The sequence below is a fragment of the Centroberyx affinis genome, unplaced genomic scaffold (assembly GCF_046629955.1).
Source record: "Centroberyx affinis isolate AG114_WGS23_722 - 3 ecotype Tasmania unplaced genomic scaffold, CSIRO-AGI_Caff_v1 ptg001540l_1, whole genome shotgun sequence".
NCBI lineage: Eukaryota > Metazoa > Chordata > Actinopteri > Beryciformes > Berycidae > Centroberyx > Centroberyx affinis.
In genome coordinates this window covers 52,095-70,241 of record NW_027279996.1, presented here as the reverse complement: position 1 = coordinate 70,241, position 18,147 = coordinate 52,095, and the positions used below count along the sequence as shown (strand labels likewise).

Genomic DNA, 18,147 nt, shown 5'->3' with positions numbered 1-18,147 from the left:
GGTGTTATTCAATTATCATGTCTGCATTAGCAGGGGGAAACAAAACACACTCATTTCACACACACACACACGCACACACCTACACACACACACACACACACACATAATAGACATGAAATAATATGGAAATGTCCACACTGACACAGGTACCCTTGACAACTTAATGAAGTTATAAATAACTGAGCCCATTAAAACATCTACACTCCTTGTATGATGGGGAGCAGAGAAGGTAGAGAAAGTTAGAGAAAAATATTTAGGGGGGTAAAGAAGCGAGGGAGGGCAGATGGAGGAAATGCCTTTGAGCAGGGCACTAAAACCTGAACAGTTTCAGTGTTTGCATAAGGATAGCATACCTCCAGGGTTTAAATCAAATTATCTTGTGCAAATAGAATAAAATTTAGGTTTGGAATTAATTCATGCATTTATAACAAGTAGACTAAACTACTGTAATGGTTTAATCACCGGCCTCCTGTTCTTAGATCTCTGCACTGGCTCCCCGTCAAAACTAGAATAGATTTTAAAATTCCACTTGTATACAAAGCTCTAAATGGCCTTGCACCTCAGTATATAAAAGACATGCTAATTAGATAGAAAGCAGCAAGAACCCTCAGGTCCACAGGCAGTGGTCTTTTAACCGTCCCTCATACTAACTAAAGTAGGGGTGTGTATGTGTGGGTTTGTGTGTGTGTGTGTGTGTGTTTTGTATATTTTTTTTGACATTTGCATATTCTGCACTGATTCTTGTATAACTGCACTACACACCTGTTGATGCATATTTATCTTCGGCACTTGCACTTCTGTGATTGTGTTGCGATTGTATTGTCTTTTTATGTAAATTAAGCACATTGTGTTGCCCTGTGTATGAAATGTGCTGTATAAATAAAATTTGACTTGACTTTACTTACACATACTAACTTTAACTGCAGTGCACATGTAGTTAGTTTTCTCACCTCACTCCTATCTGTGTGTGTGTGTGTGTGTGTCTTTATGTCTGTGCTTGGTGATTAGGTGTTTTGTTTTGTCTTGATGTTCTCTTTAATTAACAGTCCCTGAGTGGGACTGCTCATTTGCATATTTACATATTTGCATATCTTATGAGTTCCTGGTTGCCCGTCCCAATCAGCATCAGACGCGATTGCCCTTGGTAACACCTCCAGTTACACTGCTCTCTGCTCTCTCTCTCTCTCTCTCTCTCTCTCTCTCTCTCTCTCTCTCTCTCTCTCTCTCTCTCTCTCTCTCTCTCTCTTTAGCCTGTGCTCTTCTACGTCTCCAGAAAGACTCATCTCTCTCCTCATCATCGCTCGCTTTCCGTAAAGCAACCGGACACATTCAGAGGAGCATGGAGGAAATTAGACGAATCAGGAACTATAAACCAACACACACACACACACACACACACACACACACACACACATGCTCACAATGAGACCGAGCGAGGAGGCCTGTTGCATTGCTGTTGTCCTCTGTGACCTAGAGAAAAGAGGCGGCTATTTCCATCATGCCACGGCCTCACCTCACTGACCAAGTAATGGAGTGCTGCAGTGGCTAGATTGGCTTCCTCGCCTTAAACCGCCACTCAACTGCTGCTGGTGGATTTAGAAAAGCAGTTAAGCCGATGCATCAGTGCACAAGCGTGTGCGTTTGCATACATACCGCTGTCATTAGTTTAAGGGCTTGTTTCCCTTTGCTCTTCCTTTAATCTCTGCTTGTCGGGTCATACAGTATACAGAAAGATTGCCTGATACTCATAAAACCACACATCCTGTTTGATAGTAAACGCAATATTCAGCCACCCGCATCTTCCTTTGTATGCTGAAGGTCTGCAGGCTGGGTTTCTTCATCCCACACCTGCTCACACCTCCCAATAAATCCTACAGGGGATCCAATTAGGCAAACAGAAAAATGATTTACTGTGTTTAACCAACTGAATGACATCTGACAGTCCCAGTGATTCTTGTTATTTTTCATCTAAGGCTCTTAATGGGAAACTACAACCTTCATCTTGTATAATATGTGGTGTTTCTTAACAGATAGACGAGTCTACAAGCATAAGGGCAGAATCATTGTAGAATAATAGCAAAATAGCATGGGCCAAAAGTTGCAAAAAAAAAAAAAAAAAAAATCAAGGACGGGAAAATAAATCCAATTAGTCACAACAAACGCAAAATTCTTCTGGTTTGACAAGCTTTGACAACTACTACAGTGTTGTATTGTAACTACTGTACTTCAAACAACCTGCAGGTTTTCCCTCTCTGAATAGATTCAAACCTCTCAAAACCGCGTGATTTAAACTCTTTCGGTTGAAGGTGCTTTTGTTTCTTTGTTTCTTTGTTTTTCTCTCGCATGAATTCGCTTTCTGAACAAAAGTGCATTCACACTTGTTGGCCCCGTGTTGCTGCTGTCTGGTTATCACTGGCATCCCTTATGCTTCTGCACTGCCACTGACGACTTTCAACTGACATTAAACCATCACCCTTTTGAGGCTTAATTTAATCCCTCATGTAGTCCTGCAGTAGCTCTGCATTGTGGAGTCCAATCAGTTGAATCCAGAGAGGGATGAAGCTAAGATGCATGCCGGTCAGACTTGATTTGAGTTAGTCCAGTTTGAAGGGTTATTTTGGTCTTGAACACATGGGAAACCGTCCCTTGTATTACATTTTAACTATTTAACATTGAATTTCTTTATTTAGTCTTTAAATGTAATAATAAGCTTGAATAGAATTTAATCTCTACTATATGACTCTATATGACTAGCATCTATATACAAATAAGAACACATTTTTAACAATAGTGGGACTCATCAGCCCCACTAAAAATAAATGTAATACTATTTGTTTTGATTATTCATAAAGCAATCTCATCCACCAGTTATTTGAAGTTATATTATGCTGTCATGCAGTGAGTGAAGTACATATATAACGTAAACATTTTTTTAATGTAAATCTGCATTAGTTTCTCTAGAGTCCATCGCACACAAAGAATACCTTTATTATGGAAATGCCTATTGCTCACAAAGTGGAGTGCATGCAATGAGTGCAAATACTCATTGCATGCACTCCACTAAAAGTTTAGTGGACAGCAATGTAGGCTTCATATAAGATATATAAAATATATATGATATGAGAGGATCACTGAAATGATGTACTGGAAATAAGGTTAGTTAGTTAGTTTGTTAGTTTGTTTCTCCATTGCCTCTAGCTTATCAAGGCAAAATCATCACCATAATTTAGGCTATACAGGCTTAAGGTAAATGATCAAGATCTGGGTGATTTCATGCAGACATCCACATGCGATGCAGATATGCAGATCAAGTGAAGGGTGGTGGATCAACATAATATTTCATGGCATTAGATAGATTAAGATATTCATAGACTAGGGTGTGTGCCATTTAGAAATAATACGAAAATTGATTGTAAGAATTTGTTGAGATTTTCATTATTATGTGGCCACCAAATTGGCTTATTCATATCCACAACCAATTTTCAGTTAGGAGCTGTTATTACATATTAAAGTATTGTGCTTTTCATCAATATACCACTAGTTTCCCTAGATTTTTCCCATCAAATCTTCTCTTGAGAGCAGGTTACCTTGAATCCAAAAGTCTGAATCAAGAACATCTTGGGACATACCAATATTTTGAGGAAACCTGGGAACTTTTGAGGAAATCTCTGAGGTCTGAATCCTGACGCTGCGAGGTCATAACTCAAATTGGATCATGGTGGTTAGGCCTAACATTATATTTACAACTATAGTTCTACAATAGGGAACCAGTGTACTATTGCAAAGCCATCTAAAAATATTGCTAATCTCAATTAAATGTTTGTAACTAACCTCTGTTGTTGACTAAACAAATAGACAACACAATATGATTATAAGGCTGAGTAATGTAGCACAAAGTGCATCATTGTCCACACATTTAACAGTTCCAATTAAATGACAGAATCCCACTATCCACAGATTTGCATTTTATAGTGTCATCAGCATTTTGTTCTCCTAATGAAGAAACTAACTTTTTGTGGAACAATACAGAAACAAGACCCTGCCAAGGCACCGCCTTATGTTTTATTGCTGGCGATGATATCCACCTTTTTTTTTTTTTTAAATGAAACCCACTCTCCATATTGTCTGCTTGCATGAAAGTTAAGCACATAAGTGTTAGTATTGAAGTTAGGAGTCATCATAAGACTTATGCTTATAAAATGCTGTAGTCCATTTTTTGAGGACAGAATCGGTTATGTTTCATTTATATTGCCTGATTAATTTCAGGTTGCCAAATTTTTTGAAAATGGATATATAGCATTTTGGAATGAAACCCTTCATATGAAGAGTGACATGTATAGCTATACAGCCTGCACTGTCCCTTGTAAGTCGGTACATACTTTGACACTCTAAGCAGTCAATATGGCTCCACACAAATTGATTCTGACTCTATTTTGATTTTGTGCTGTAACATCAAGAGTGACAGTATGTTTGCAGTATGTTTCTCTCCTAATCTGGACTGACCATACTATTATAACTATACTGACTACTATACACACTTTGGATTCAAAACAAACCACAGCCAGCCCAGCAGTGTGATGTAGACTATTACACTCCCACATGAACCTTTCCATAACAAGCAAGCACCCATCATCATAGACTAATACAGCCAGTATCAGGCTTTCTTCTTAGTTCATACATACTATTTTAGCTCTATGAGGACATAACTACTGTTGACATGACACTTTTTTGGGGGGCATCCAGGGTAATTTTGCATTGTGCAGGTAGCTGATTGCCATAGTCTGCTTCATGGACAGCAATACAATACTTTTAAATTTGCTGCTCTCAAACCACAAATAGATGACAACCAAAATGTAGATTGTAATCATTGTGTAATAGCAACCACATATTCTTTCACATGGTGTGTTGCTCCCAAATTACTGTCTCCTGGAAGAAGTGCAGCTTGGCTGAGCTGCGGAGGCAAGAAGCAGCGGCCAAATCAGTCTACAGCAGTGGCACCTGATTGGCCAAGCTGCATTGCTGTTTGCATCGTTCTCTTAGCGCTAATTAAGGGGACGGGGCAGTAGAAATACATTCAATCAAAGCAATCAACCACGCTTTTACCGCCCCTCAGTAGCTTCTGGCTGTGTGAACTCCTGTGACTCTTGTGAGTACAACAAAGCAGGCAACAATCAACTTTAAGTAATGCAGTCAGCGACTTACACATATTAGCAAACTTGAAAAGTCATTTCAAGTCATCATACCTCTCACAGTCTCAAGCATGGCTGAAATAATTGATGTACAAGTCAGATCTCAAGTCCATGACATAATGATGCAAATCCACACCTCTGCACTGTAATGTTGGAATAATACAGGAAGGAGTGAAATGCAGCCACCGTAGACACATGGTAACCCTTCTCTATTCTCAACACTCTCTCTTTCTATCATTTCAGATCAGCTGAATGAGAAAGCTTTTAGGTAGCACATATTAGCCTTCCCTAATTAGAAATAATGGGTTGTCTATTGATATCCTGTGATCTTGAGATCTGATGAGAAGCTTCTTGACTTGTTAATTTGTCCATATGTTCCATACTACACTAGAAAAAAATAGAGCAGAATGTATTTCACAATGTAGATGCTATGAGAATACACTGAAAGGCAATGAGGTTCTGTCACTGAGTATTTCGTGTTTAAGAGTTTCAGATTTGTCAATGCATATGTTTCCAGACCAAAATGATTTCTTTGTTAATAGAATCTTCATCTTTCTTTTGGCTTGTTAAAACAGGCACAACATACTGTATACAAAAGGCACTGTATATTGTACTGTAAGGAGACAGAGGTTGACATCTGACAGCCAGAAACAAACTGCAGTCTGGACTGATGCTCATACTCAGCTGTTTCTGCATGTGTTCTTAACTGGTATGAACACCAGAGAAGTAACAGAAGTACATTACAGCACATAGAGCAGACAAGTTCATCATACTAAAGTTGCAGCGACTGGAATCAGATTTGTTTTGACAGCCCACCCCGCCTCGAACTTGGCGGGATGACATGTTACCAAAACTCTGTCCCAATAAACGAGCTCCTTGTGAGTCCAAATGACTTTATGTTTTTCTAGTTTGCTTCTAATTGAGCAGCGTGAACCTAAATGAACCAAAATTTCCACTGTGGTTCAGACTAAAGGAAATGAACTATAAGTGTGATTGAACCCAAATTTGAAACTCAAAGAAAATTATATGAAAAAAGAGCCATGGTGCAAAAACTTTCGGAGCTCTCTGCAGGTTACTCATGCATTACTTGTGGCACAGACCATATTTAATTAGGCTTGCTGTCAATCAGAACAGTCCCCGAGCACTCACATCTGCCTGCCTGCTTCCAACCACAGCATGGGACGAGACACCCTCTGAGGCTGTCAGGACCCAAAGGACCCAAAGGACCCAAAGGACCTGCGGGAATCCTGCCATTATGCAACTCTCTAGTCTCCACCTAAGCTTAATGGAGACTATAACGGAAAAGACACGGCTCTGCTTCGGATTGCTTTTATAGGCGACGCATGATATTCAGGTAAAGGGGTCACCTGGTTTTACTATCTCCCATTGCCATGCAGTGTGTGGTTGTCTAAGTGAGGGAAGGAAGGTCTAGTGTAAATAGTGCAGGTTTTAGAAAATCACGGTAGAGCTTGTTAGTGTTTTGCTGGTTCGCTGTGGTAGGCTCTGCGTTGCTGCTTTTCTGTATGTTCTCTTAAATCCAGCCACAGATGTCAGCCATTGATTTAGCCGTGCTGTTCTGTTCTGTAAGTCATAGATGTTCGCTGAAAGAGACGCCCACTCAATACAAGAAACGCAACGCAACATGAATGGAACGAGCAGCATCGCATACTGTACACCGCCCCCGCACCACCAACGAAAATCGGAAACCAGAGCCCTGCGATGCAGCTGTGTGTGTGTGTGTGTGTGTGTGCGTGCGTGTGTGTGTCCTGGCCCAATGCCCAATTCTCACAACAGGGTAGAGTGAGTCCTCTGAAGGGACAAGGCTGATTATCTAAAGGCAGCTCTTTCAGGACTGTCTTATCCAGCATTCTGCCTCATTTGTGCTGAGACAGGGAAGGAGCCCCTTAGGCCAGCTTCTCCCAACACACACACACACACATACACACACACACACACAAATATGTTCCAAGCAATTGGGTAGCATGGTTTGGCTCAACATTGCTAACTGGATCCCAAGCAGAGATAGCAGATAATCAGCATTCACTATACTGTACATCATACACATCCACAGCTCACAATTACATGAACACATACAGTATGGACTATATATATATACACACACACAACTTTCACATGTGCAGCCACATACACACACTATATGTACCTATATATATATATATAACTACAGCCTCACAGTGACATGCTACAGCCGAAGCTATTGCTCCTAAACCAACAAACAGCTAAGCCCCAGACAAGGCAATATGATCAGAGGGAATCACCTTACAGAAGCTCAGCCTGGTCAAGGCTTTGCTTCAGGGACTCTTCTGTAAGTCTTTATACAGTATACTGTCTGGTGCCAAAGCCCACTGACAAAGACAGAGGGGTTTTGCTGTATACATATGTCTGTGCTTACAAGAATCTCCGAGGTATGCATGTCCAAGCAGTGGGAGCCTGCTGCGAGAGTGGAGCGTCGCACCTTTTTTTCCACGTCTTTGTTCTCGGAGGTTGAAAGAAGGGACTAACCTGGACCATTAAGGCTGGATACACAATGCTGACCTGCAGCAAGTTGGGGTGTCGAGGGGTGAGAATCCCGCCTGAGAGCAGGGGTTCACCCACTCCCCTGAACACGAGCCTTACGCATTCATACAGAAACACACACACACGCACACACACAAAGACACAAATAAATTTCCCTAGAGATAATGATAGGAAGACACACACACCATGAATTCACTGTCCATCCAATGGAGTTTTAAAGAAGGTCTCAGCTTTGTGTGGGCTTTCGCTTAAGCTGCTGAATATCTCTGGGCTTTGAAATAAATCAATTAAAGCGAGCCTCTGGCTGTGCTAATGTAGACACACACACACACACAGACACACACACACACACACACACACTCTCTCTCTCTGGCAAGGTGCGAGACACCCTCTCAAGAATTATTATGTTATCATAAAAAAAACATGATTCACCATTTAGCTCTCTAATTGCCGAGGATATTCACACACACAAGACAGAATAGGAGAAGTTCAGCAACCTTGGCCTCGGCCATTAGGCTACACACTACACAGCTGGAAATACCGCAAGTGTGCAGCGGAAAACAAGCATCACGCCGACTACCGACTGCCTGAATGGAAATGATACAGTGTGGCCTTCTGAGGAGAGCGGAGTGAATGAGAGGCTAGTGCATTCCAAGCAGATGGCTAGTGTAAGTAATGGAGATGTCAGATCAAGAGCCCGTTCTTTAGAGACAGACTCAGGATTGATTAATTTTAGAGGGCCATCAGTTCAGCCTGATTAGACTTGTCAACTCTATTTAAATGTCTTTCCCTTTTCTTTTATCCCCCTCTCCCCCCGCTACCCTCTCTTTCCTGTTTATTCTTCCCTCCCGAGGCTCTTCTCCGCTCCCTCTTTCTTGCACTCCCTCTCCCTTCTCTTTCCTCCCTGCTCTTCTTCTCTGCCCCCTTTACACCTCTTCCTCTATTTTCCTCTCCCCTGCCTTCCTCCAGTGTTTTCCAGTATTCCGGTGTTTTCGAGGGAGGGGAGAGCGTTACTCCTTCACTTTTTCCCTACCCACATTTTTCCAGCCGGCCTGGTGATTCAAACCACAAACCCTCTTCTTGACCCTCTTCTTGAACCTCTACCTCTAGCAGCTGATTTCACTGATTAGTTCCTCCTCCTCTCTGTTGATAATCAGGTGGTTGAAGAGCATCGCTCACCTGCAGAGAGCGTCCGATCTGCAGGTGCTTCGCAGCTCGATGCAGGTGGGCTTGTGCCTCTCTTGGTGGGAGCAGGCCGGGACGATGGTCTGCCGACGTCTCTCTGCGCAGGCCTGGTCCCGGCAGGAGCAGAACAGCAGAGGGTAGCTCAGCTCCCACGACACCCGCTCGAAAAACTGACGCAGGGCCTGGGACACAAAGAGAGCATCCATAGTTAATTATCATTATCTTTAACATCATTTACATTTATATTTTAGTCATTTAGCTGACACTTCTCCAGAGCGACTTACAATGACTGCAACAGTGGAATAACCGTCAATTACTAGATCACTAGGGGTGGTGGTTCCCCTGTTTAAAAAGGGGGACCAGAGGATGTGTGCTAACTACAGGGGTATCACTTTACTCAGCCTCCCTGGGCAAGTCTACTCCAAGGTGCTGGAAAGGAGGGTTCGGCCAATAGTCGAACCTCAGATTGAAGAGGAACAATGTGGATTCCATCCTGGTCGTGGAACAACGGACCAGCTCTTTACTCTCGCAAGAATCCTGGAGGGGGCTTGGGAGTATGACCATCCGGTCTACATGTGCTTTGTGGATTTGGAGAAGGCCTATGACCGAGTCCCCCGAAAGATATTGTGGGAGGTGCTGCGGGAGTATGAGGTGCGGGGGTCACTATTGAGGGCCATCCAATCTCTGTACGCCCAAAGCGAGAGCTGTGTCCGGCTTCTCGGTAGTAAGTCGGACTTGTTTCCAGTGGGGGTTGGCCTCCGCCAGGGCTGCGCTTTGTCACCTATCCTGTTTGTGATATTCATGGACAGGATTTCAAGGCGTAGTCGTGGAGGGGAGGGGTTTCAGTTTGGTGGGCTTAGGATTGCATCACTGCTTTTTGCAGATGACGTGGTCCTGATAGCATCATCGGTCTGTGACCTTCGACACTCACTGGATCGGTTTATAGCCGAGTGTGAAGCGGCTGGGATGAGGATCAGCACCTCTAAATCTGAGGCCATGGTTCTCAGCAGGAAGCCGGTGGATTGCCCACTTCGAGTTGGGAATGAGTCCTTATCCCAAATAAGGGAGTTCAAGTATCTCGGGGTCTTGTTCTTGAGTGAGGGGACCATGGAGCGGGAGATAGGCCGGAGAATCGGAGCAGCGGGAGCGGTACTGCGTTCGCTTTACCGCACCGTTGTGACAAAAAGAGAGCTGAGCCAGAAGGCAAAGCCCTCGATCTACCGGGCAATCTTCATCCCAACCCTCACCTATGGTCATGAACTATGGGTTATGACTGAAAGGACAAGCTCGCGGATACAAGCGGCCGAAATGGGTTTCCTCAGGAGGGTGGCTGGCATCTCCCTTACGGATAGGGTGAGAAGCTCGGTCACCCGTGAGGGACTCAGAGTAGAGCCGCTGCTCCTTTGCATAGAAAGGAGCCAGTTGAGGTGGTTCAGGCATCTAGTAAGGATGCCTCCTGGTCGCCTCCCTAGGGAGGTTTTCCAGACACGTCCAGCTGGGAGGAGGCCACGGGGCAGACCGAGGACCAGGTGGAGGGATTACATCTCCACGCTGGCCTGGGAATGCCTTGGGATCCCAGTCAGAGCTGGTTAATGTGGCCAGGGAAAGGGAAGTTTGGGGCCCCCTGCTGGAACTGCTACCTCCGCGACCCGACTTCGGATAAGCGGTTGAAGATGGATGGATGGATGGATGGACACTAGATCATCACAATTACAAGCCACCAGAAATTGGGAGTGTGAAGGTCAGGCCCTTAGTGCCCTTCCAATATTCCTGTGACCATAGAATGGTCATGTAAGAGTGAGTGCTAGGACAATAAATAACATAAGAGGTAGCGAGAGCGATGGAAGGTGTTTTTGTCTTTCAAGAGAAGAAGCAGCAGTACAAAGGGGAAATTCAGTAAGAAGAGGGCGATATGAGGTACTTCTTGACTTCATCGTCATTATTATTATGAGTACAAGTTGAGACCAAGCGGCCAAAACCGGGTGAATTTTGGCAGGTGGCGATTCCTCCAAAAAGACTCCAAACCGCCCAACTCCATGAAGTCAATGGGATCACAACTTCTCACTCAAAATATAAAGTCAATACATTTTTTTGACAAGAGGTTATGGTCTCAGTAGCCAATTTCACTTCTTCTAATGTGTGTCCTTATGGAGATTTTCAAAATAATTGTGGTATTTAGGGGATATAACAGGGTTGTTTTCCAAGTGATTGACAGGTCGCCAATTACGGGCCAATAGTAGGCGGCGCTGCAGCTCTGCAGACGACCCTAAGCCTCATTTTGGCTCTAGAAACCTGTGGGTGACGTCACGGTCACTACGTCTTTTTTTGCACTGTATGGTTTAGACCAGTGATTCTCAACCTTTTTCATATCAAGGACCCTAATTTAGTCAGGGGGGACCTCCATTTGAATTGATTTTGTCTGTCTGACTCATATCTGGAAATGTTTTTATTGTCAGATATGATTTTGTCCAGAACTCCATGACTGTCTGTACTGCAGGTAGAAGAAACTATGATTGTAGGTAGAAGAAACTATGATCAAAACAGTCATTCTTCTACATTCTCTAATTGTGTTCACTTCTTGTAAATGAAATAATGGTGAAGTTTAATAATTCATCAGTTTGCTGGGGACCCCCTGGAACCCCCTCAAGGACCCCCGGTGGTCCCCGGACCCCACCTTGAGAACCACTGGTTTAGACTGACCTGGAGTCTAAACTCAGCGTTTAGCATCAAATCAAGTCTACATGTCCCCACTACCCAGGTAATAATGCCCCTACCTTTTGACATCGCTTCCGGCTACAGGGCTCCTGATTAACCAGAGAGGGCTGTGGGGGCGTCGCCTTGGTGCAGATAGCGATGTAGGCGGAGCGCTGGCGTTTACACGTGTCGTTGAGATTGCAAGCCTTGGCCGCGTCCAGACACGGGTTACAGGACTTCCCCCCTTCAGAGCAGGGACTCACCTTAGACAAAGAAGAATCTGAGGGAAAAAAAGAGAAGAAGAGTAAAGAAACGTTTGACAGCAGGAAAGTGACACAACACTTTGCCACGTTCCCAGTTATTTATTGACACTTCTGCGGTGTTTTGACCATGTTGCTGCAGCTGTTGTGAAGATGAGGTAAAGAAAGAAAATGAAAGAAAATATTCCATCTGCTGAAATCACATTTTCAGAGCAGTGCAGTAGATTGGAAGAGGAGATCTGGTGCACTATGCTACTTGTGGTGTTAATAGGGGGGAAATACAAATTGCTCTATAACCACCGGAGTAAAATTGGTTTTTAACTTTCACTGAAAATAAGGTCATTATGTAGATGTGTAATTATCATTGTGTCTGTTTGTGTTATGGTGTGTGTGTGCGTGTGTGTGTATGCATGCATCTCTCTCTCTCTCTCTCTCTCTCTCTCTCTCTCTCTCTCTCTGATATAGTATGTTTCAAAAGAAGGTATACAATTTCTAATAATACTAATGAAAAACTATTTTTAAGTTATTATTTTTTGTTATTTTTAACCCATTTAGTCATTTTAACAAAATACTTCAACATTATATCTATCAGTAGTCTGTAAATAATAGGTGAACCTGGAAACAGGAAAAATATCAAATATGTATATGTACAGTAGGGATGGGACGATATATTTAAAGTCAATATATCGCAATACAAAAATGTGACAATGCGTATCGTGGGGCAGAAGAGTGAATCGCAATGTTATTTTTTATTCTTTTGTAGTAATCACAAATGAGACGACTTGCCCATCACAATTTCACAAGCTCTCCATCCAAATTATATTATCTGCACTTTGTAATGACATTTCTAAATTGTTGTTTACATTCTAGCAAGCCGGTGCCATCGCTAGAAAGATTTGTGACTCAGAAATAAACATAATTCTGCGTTGTCAGTGAAATGTTATTACATCGTATCGTGGTTGTATTGAATCATGAACCCCATATCGCATATGGAATCGTATCGTGAGATAGGCATATCGTCCCATCCCTAATGTACATATGTATTTTTATGAATGTAATGTTTGTATGTGTATTATACAGACAGATAAGTAGGGAGGGAGAGAGAGAGAGAGAGAGAGAAAGAGAGAGAACAGTGTAGTGAGCGAGACAGAGAGTGACTGACTGAGTGTTATGATGAAGGCCACTGCTGTTTGCTGTCAACACTTTCTGTCTTAAGGTCAGGTATAATTAGATATGGATATAGCCGCAATTAGTGTGTGTGTGTGTGTACGTGCATGTGTGTGTGTGTGTCTATGTCTGGGTGTAGGTGTGTTTGTCTGCAGTAGCAGTATGTTTAGTTGGTGCTTCACACCATGTTGTTTCCCCTGCAGATAACCCTGGTGCTTGTCTGATTGAACAACAACACTGACAACCCATGTGACAGTAGATAAATAGGCTGTACGCATGCGGACACACACACACACACACACACACACACAGTCGCCATGTATAAGAGTGTAAGAGAAGGAAAGTAGTGCTTTAGACTATTTTATTACTGACAAAGTCTACTCGAATGGAACATGTTTTCTTAAAACACAAACATCCACTGGCAGTTTACTATCCACAGTTAAGCAATACAGATACACAGCTCTAAGCCGTATGAGTGTATGTTTTCAGCTTATTGAGGGGTTGGCCCATAGCTACTGAATGAAACACCTGAATACATTACTTTGGGGCACTTTGAGCTGAATATCATACTATAAAGCAAGGAATCTCTGTCTGTATGTGTGTCCTTCGCATATCTCGAGAACCGTTCGTCCGATCTGCTTCACACTTGGCGGGTGTGTTGCTGGGGACCCAAGGACGTGCGGTGTCAGATTGGACACGTGACACATTCAATATTAAGAAACCTTGAATAAACAAGCGTACATCGCTCTGTGCAGCAGCGGGGCTCAAAGCGAGCGTCTGGAAGCGCAGTGTCGAGTGTGAAGTTGTTTGGATGAGCAGTTCTCAAGAAAGCTGCAAGCAGCAATACCAGAGGCCAAGCAATCGGCCTGTTCCGAACAGGCATGTTTTGAACGGGCACTGCACTAGTTGAAACTAAATGTTAACAATCCCATTTGAAAGGCTACAGAGTGTTAGTACTATTGCAATTGCAATTTATCTGACAAAATTGGTAATTCACTGTTAATTGAGCAGGTCAAAGCAATCTCTGCTATACGCTTTCATGACAGAACACACTCGAGTCTTGCTGCTCTATAGCTGGTAGCCTTAGGACAGAGTTGTTTATGCTAACAAACACTGCTTGAGCTGTCAAGTGAATTCAATCACTGAATAGTAATCCCCTTTAATATTATGGGTGGGGTTATGTCTGTCTAAAGTGCTGTGTGCAGACAACACACACATCGACAACACAAAGGAGCTGGTCGTTGACATCAGGAAACTACAAACTGACTCACTGTGTTCATCAACGGGATTGAAGTGGACAAAGTCAGCAGCTTCAAGTTCCTTGGAACCCATATTGCTAAGGACCTGATTTGGACCTGTAACACCTCCTCTCTTGTTAAAACAGCATAGCAGTGCATTCACTACCTAAGCACCTGTTCTCCGGAGCTCTTATCATCTAATAGAGTTGCACAACAAAGAGCATACTCTCTTTTTGCAATATGGGAACTGTGGAGCCTCTGATTGCAGGGGCTTGCAAGTGGTGGTGAACACAGCCCAATCCATCACTGGGTTCCCAGTCCCACCCATATAGGATACTTACAACAAGCAGTGTGAGAAGAAGGGTCAGCATTATCAGTGATCCAACCCACCCTACTTCAACCATGGATGTTTTACTCCCTTGCTGTTTGGAAGCAGCAGTAGACACGGGAATAGTTTTTACCTCCAAGCCAAAAGAATGCTGAGGAGGACTCTCACAAATGCTTCCAAGTGAACTACAAACATTATCCCATGCTGCACCTCACTGAACTGAACATTACTCTGCACTTGTGTGAGTTAGACAGTAAAATTTAATTAAACTGAACTGAATTAAATACTTCACAGTCCTGCTGATTCACACTACGAAATTAATGACACATTTACATAATCTACTAAAAGTTATTTATTTTAGGATCAAATTCTTCCCTGATTTTACAACTTAATACACCTAAAATACACAGGAGCCAGTCTGTTATTATTATTACCCATTTGTCACAAACCTGGCTACTATTTGATTATTAGGCCACCGATCTTCCCAATCTCATTACATTACATTTACATTATAGGCATTCCAGTAATCCACATGGGAGAAGACTGATGCATGTTCCTGGTAAGGAAGGGTCTGGCTTGACATTTGGTTTTTTTTGTATAATGCAGAGGTGTGACCAAGAAAACTTTGCTTGAGTCCCAAGTCAGTCTCGAGTCTTGATGCACAAGTCTCAATTCAAGTCCCAAGTAGCAAGTCAAGTCCAAGTCAAAATGTGGAACACCAAGTCAAGTCAGAACAAATCAAGAGTCCAGTATCAATTTAATATCTTAAAAAAAACTAAATATCTAGGACTTTTCAATGCAATATGGTTTTAATAGGATAAAAACTTGGTAAGAGCATCATGAGTTTGATTTCTAGAATGAGTTTCAACTTCAATAAATTCAATCATTCCATACAAATTCAGAAAACAGAATTTAAATTCAGTCGTCTGCTGGAACAAATCTCATCACTTTCAATCTAAGTCATTTACACACTTAAGAAACCTTTTCAAGTCATCAAAGTACAAGTCAGAGTCAAGTCCCAAGTCACCAGAACCCAAGTCAAGTCAAGTCTCAAGTCTTCTCCTCATGCATCAAGTCAAGTCTCAAGCAATTAAAACTGTGACTTGAATCTGACTCGAGTCCAGATCATGTGACTCGAGTCCCCATCTCTGGTATAATGTGTAATAAAGTAATGTGTATATGTTGTGGCTGTGATGTGGGCATTAAACAATAGTAGGTTGTCTCGAATCACACTAAGATTCACACTAACAGTCACTGCTGTATTGTCAATGGTGGTAGAAAGATGTAGCAGAGGCCAGGATTTGCCAGGGAAGAACAGCAGCTTGACAGATGTTTAGCTTGACTTGGTGAGCGGACGCCAAACTAGAGTTGTCAGCTGCAGTAGGTGGAGATGTGTGACTAAACCTGAGTGTCAGTGGAAAGAAAACAAAGGCAGAGCTGAGAGACAATGGTATTGCAATAGTAGGAGAAGTCATATGATGTGATGAAAGTGCCAGTAAGAGATACAGTATAGTCAACAAGGACTATCTTGTGCCTGCAGCAATTACGGTTACCATCATACACAATTACCTCCATAAAACCTGTTTTTTCCATTTTATTCTTTGTTAACTCCTTTTTGTAGGTATACCATGGGCTGAACCTTACCATGTAATTTCAAATAATAATGAATCATTAATATTGCTTTTTTTTTCTCTATCTTTCAATCTAAACCATGCTGAGACGCTGCAGCATCAGTAATTTGGAACATAGCTCAACTGCTCTTTGAAGCCAAGTGCCTTACTACAAATAGAATTGAACATAGCCTGATTAAAAAACAAAAAATAGCATGATTGAGATTTGTTTTGTGAAATTTGTTTTGCGAACAATTTAATGCTCAAACATGGGCATTGAATCACCATGGATAAAACAAGCAAACTTCTCCTTTGAGACAGCATGTGTTAGGCATAAACGATGTTGCATGGAAGAGATATCAGACAGGCGGAGTTGTTTGCTGTAGATTTCCAAATTCAAATGAAACAAAAAAAGCCATTGCAGTTGCACATGCTATATTACTTTTTATTAGATTATGCTCACATTTTTGCATTGCTAGCCAGTCTATTTCAACAGCTAATTACAGACTGAGACATATCTGGCCTCATGGTTCCTTCCAACAATTTCACCTAGGGGTTTCCTGCCTTTCATTATACCAATGCAATCAGTGCACTACATCCATGCACCTGCCAGCTGTTGTAATAAAAATCATCAAAATCACGATTAAAAAAAATAAAATAAAATAACTCCACTAAGTTTAAGTATTTTTTTTTATGTTAGCTGCCTAGTTTGCAAGCCAGCAGTGACCAGCTTGTAGCTCTTGAGGCTTGTGCAGACATTTTTCTGAGAATGAGAGTGAGAATGCTAACAATGACTCAGCATGGCAATTTCTCAACACGCTCACAAGCTATAGGGAAAGACCCTTTCAGGCAATCTCCCCCACTCTTGCCAATTACTTCACTAAAACCATGCAAATCAAGACACAGCTCCATTGTCAAGGGAAAAATGTCAGACAAAAGATTCTACACAGACAAAGAGGCCATTCCACCAATATAAGAGAAGTCTGCCAAAAGTGTAGGAAGGTATGATATCATGCAGATAAAAGTACATTCAGGATTTCAGACAACGTGTAAGAAGAGAAATGTCAGTGTTACTAGGCAAGTTAAAATTGTGGTGTCAGCCCAAATAACAATATATCATTGATTCAATGTTACATTTGAATCAGAATCATCAGTTTTGGCTGATACTCCAGATGATGTGGCCACTGACGGTGTGTGAGATACCCATAATGAAGGTGGAGGAGTTTGAGAAAATGATTAGCTCATACATTAAGAAATGCCTTTGAGTCCCTCAGTGTCTTAGCAATCTACCACTAGGGTGTTGTTGAGTTACCAGTACCCCTGCCCCCCCTCACCACCCCACCCCACCCCACCCTAATGTTATAGTTGCATTTATTCATTTTTTGTTATTCCACCAACACTACCAACACTTTTGTTGGTGTTTCTGATACATCTGGCCGATAGCATAACCCAGTGTTGTACTTGATAGCAGCAACAGGAGAGTAAACAAACAGAAAATAATTCTTCAGGAGAGAAAACAACATGAATCACATTGGTTTTGTACGTGAAGATGAATATGCCAGGAAAGTAGACACGAGTTAGGGCAGCTAGAGGAGGCTAGAATTGTGAAATGCGAACATATACTGTATATCCCAGCAACTTGCAGCCCCACAGGAGATAGTCATCACCAGCCTGAGATCTGACCCGGCATTATGGTCCAACACCTAGCAGTTTGTTTACTTCGTACACCTCACTGTACAATGGTACATGAGGCATATGAAAGAGAAAGGTTTCGATACACTGGAACTAGAGGTCACTGAACTAGAAGGCTGAAAAGCCAGGATAAGGTCTGTGGAAGTTGGGTGCCGAGGATTTGTTGCTACATCCGCTCCCAGTTCACTCAGGGAGTTTGGGATTCATGGGCATGGGTGACAGCAGGATAAAAAGGCAGCTTCTGAG

At 42.4% G+C, this 18,147-nt stretch overlaps 1 protein-coding gene across 1 annotated transcript in view; it reads right to left on the bottom strand.

Annotated features, from left to right (window-relative positions):
- The window catches only part of LOC139650725 (GDNF family receptor alpha-2-like), a 33,936-nt gene extending 19,571 nt beyond the window's left edge, over positions 1 to 14,365 (bottom strand). Inside the window, exons 1-3 of the mRNA XM_071527462.1 lie at positions 14,305 to 14,365; positions 11,687 to 11,886; positions 8,907 to 9,094 (exon numbers count right to left, since the gene is read on the bottom strand). Of these exons, the coding sequence (XP_071383563.1) occupies positions 8,907 to 9,094; positions 11,687 to 11,886; positions 14,305 to 14,365 (449 nt within the window). The remainder of the gene's footprint in view (positions 1 to 8,906; positions 9,095 to 11,686; positions 11,887 to 14,304) is intronic.
- Between the last annotated feature and the right edge of the window lie 3,782 nt (positions 14,366 to 18,147).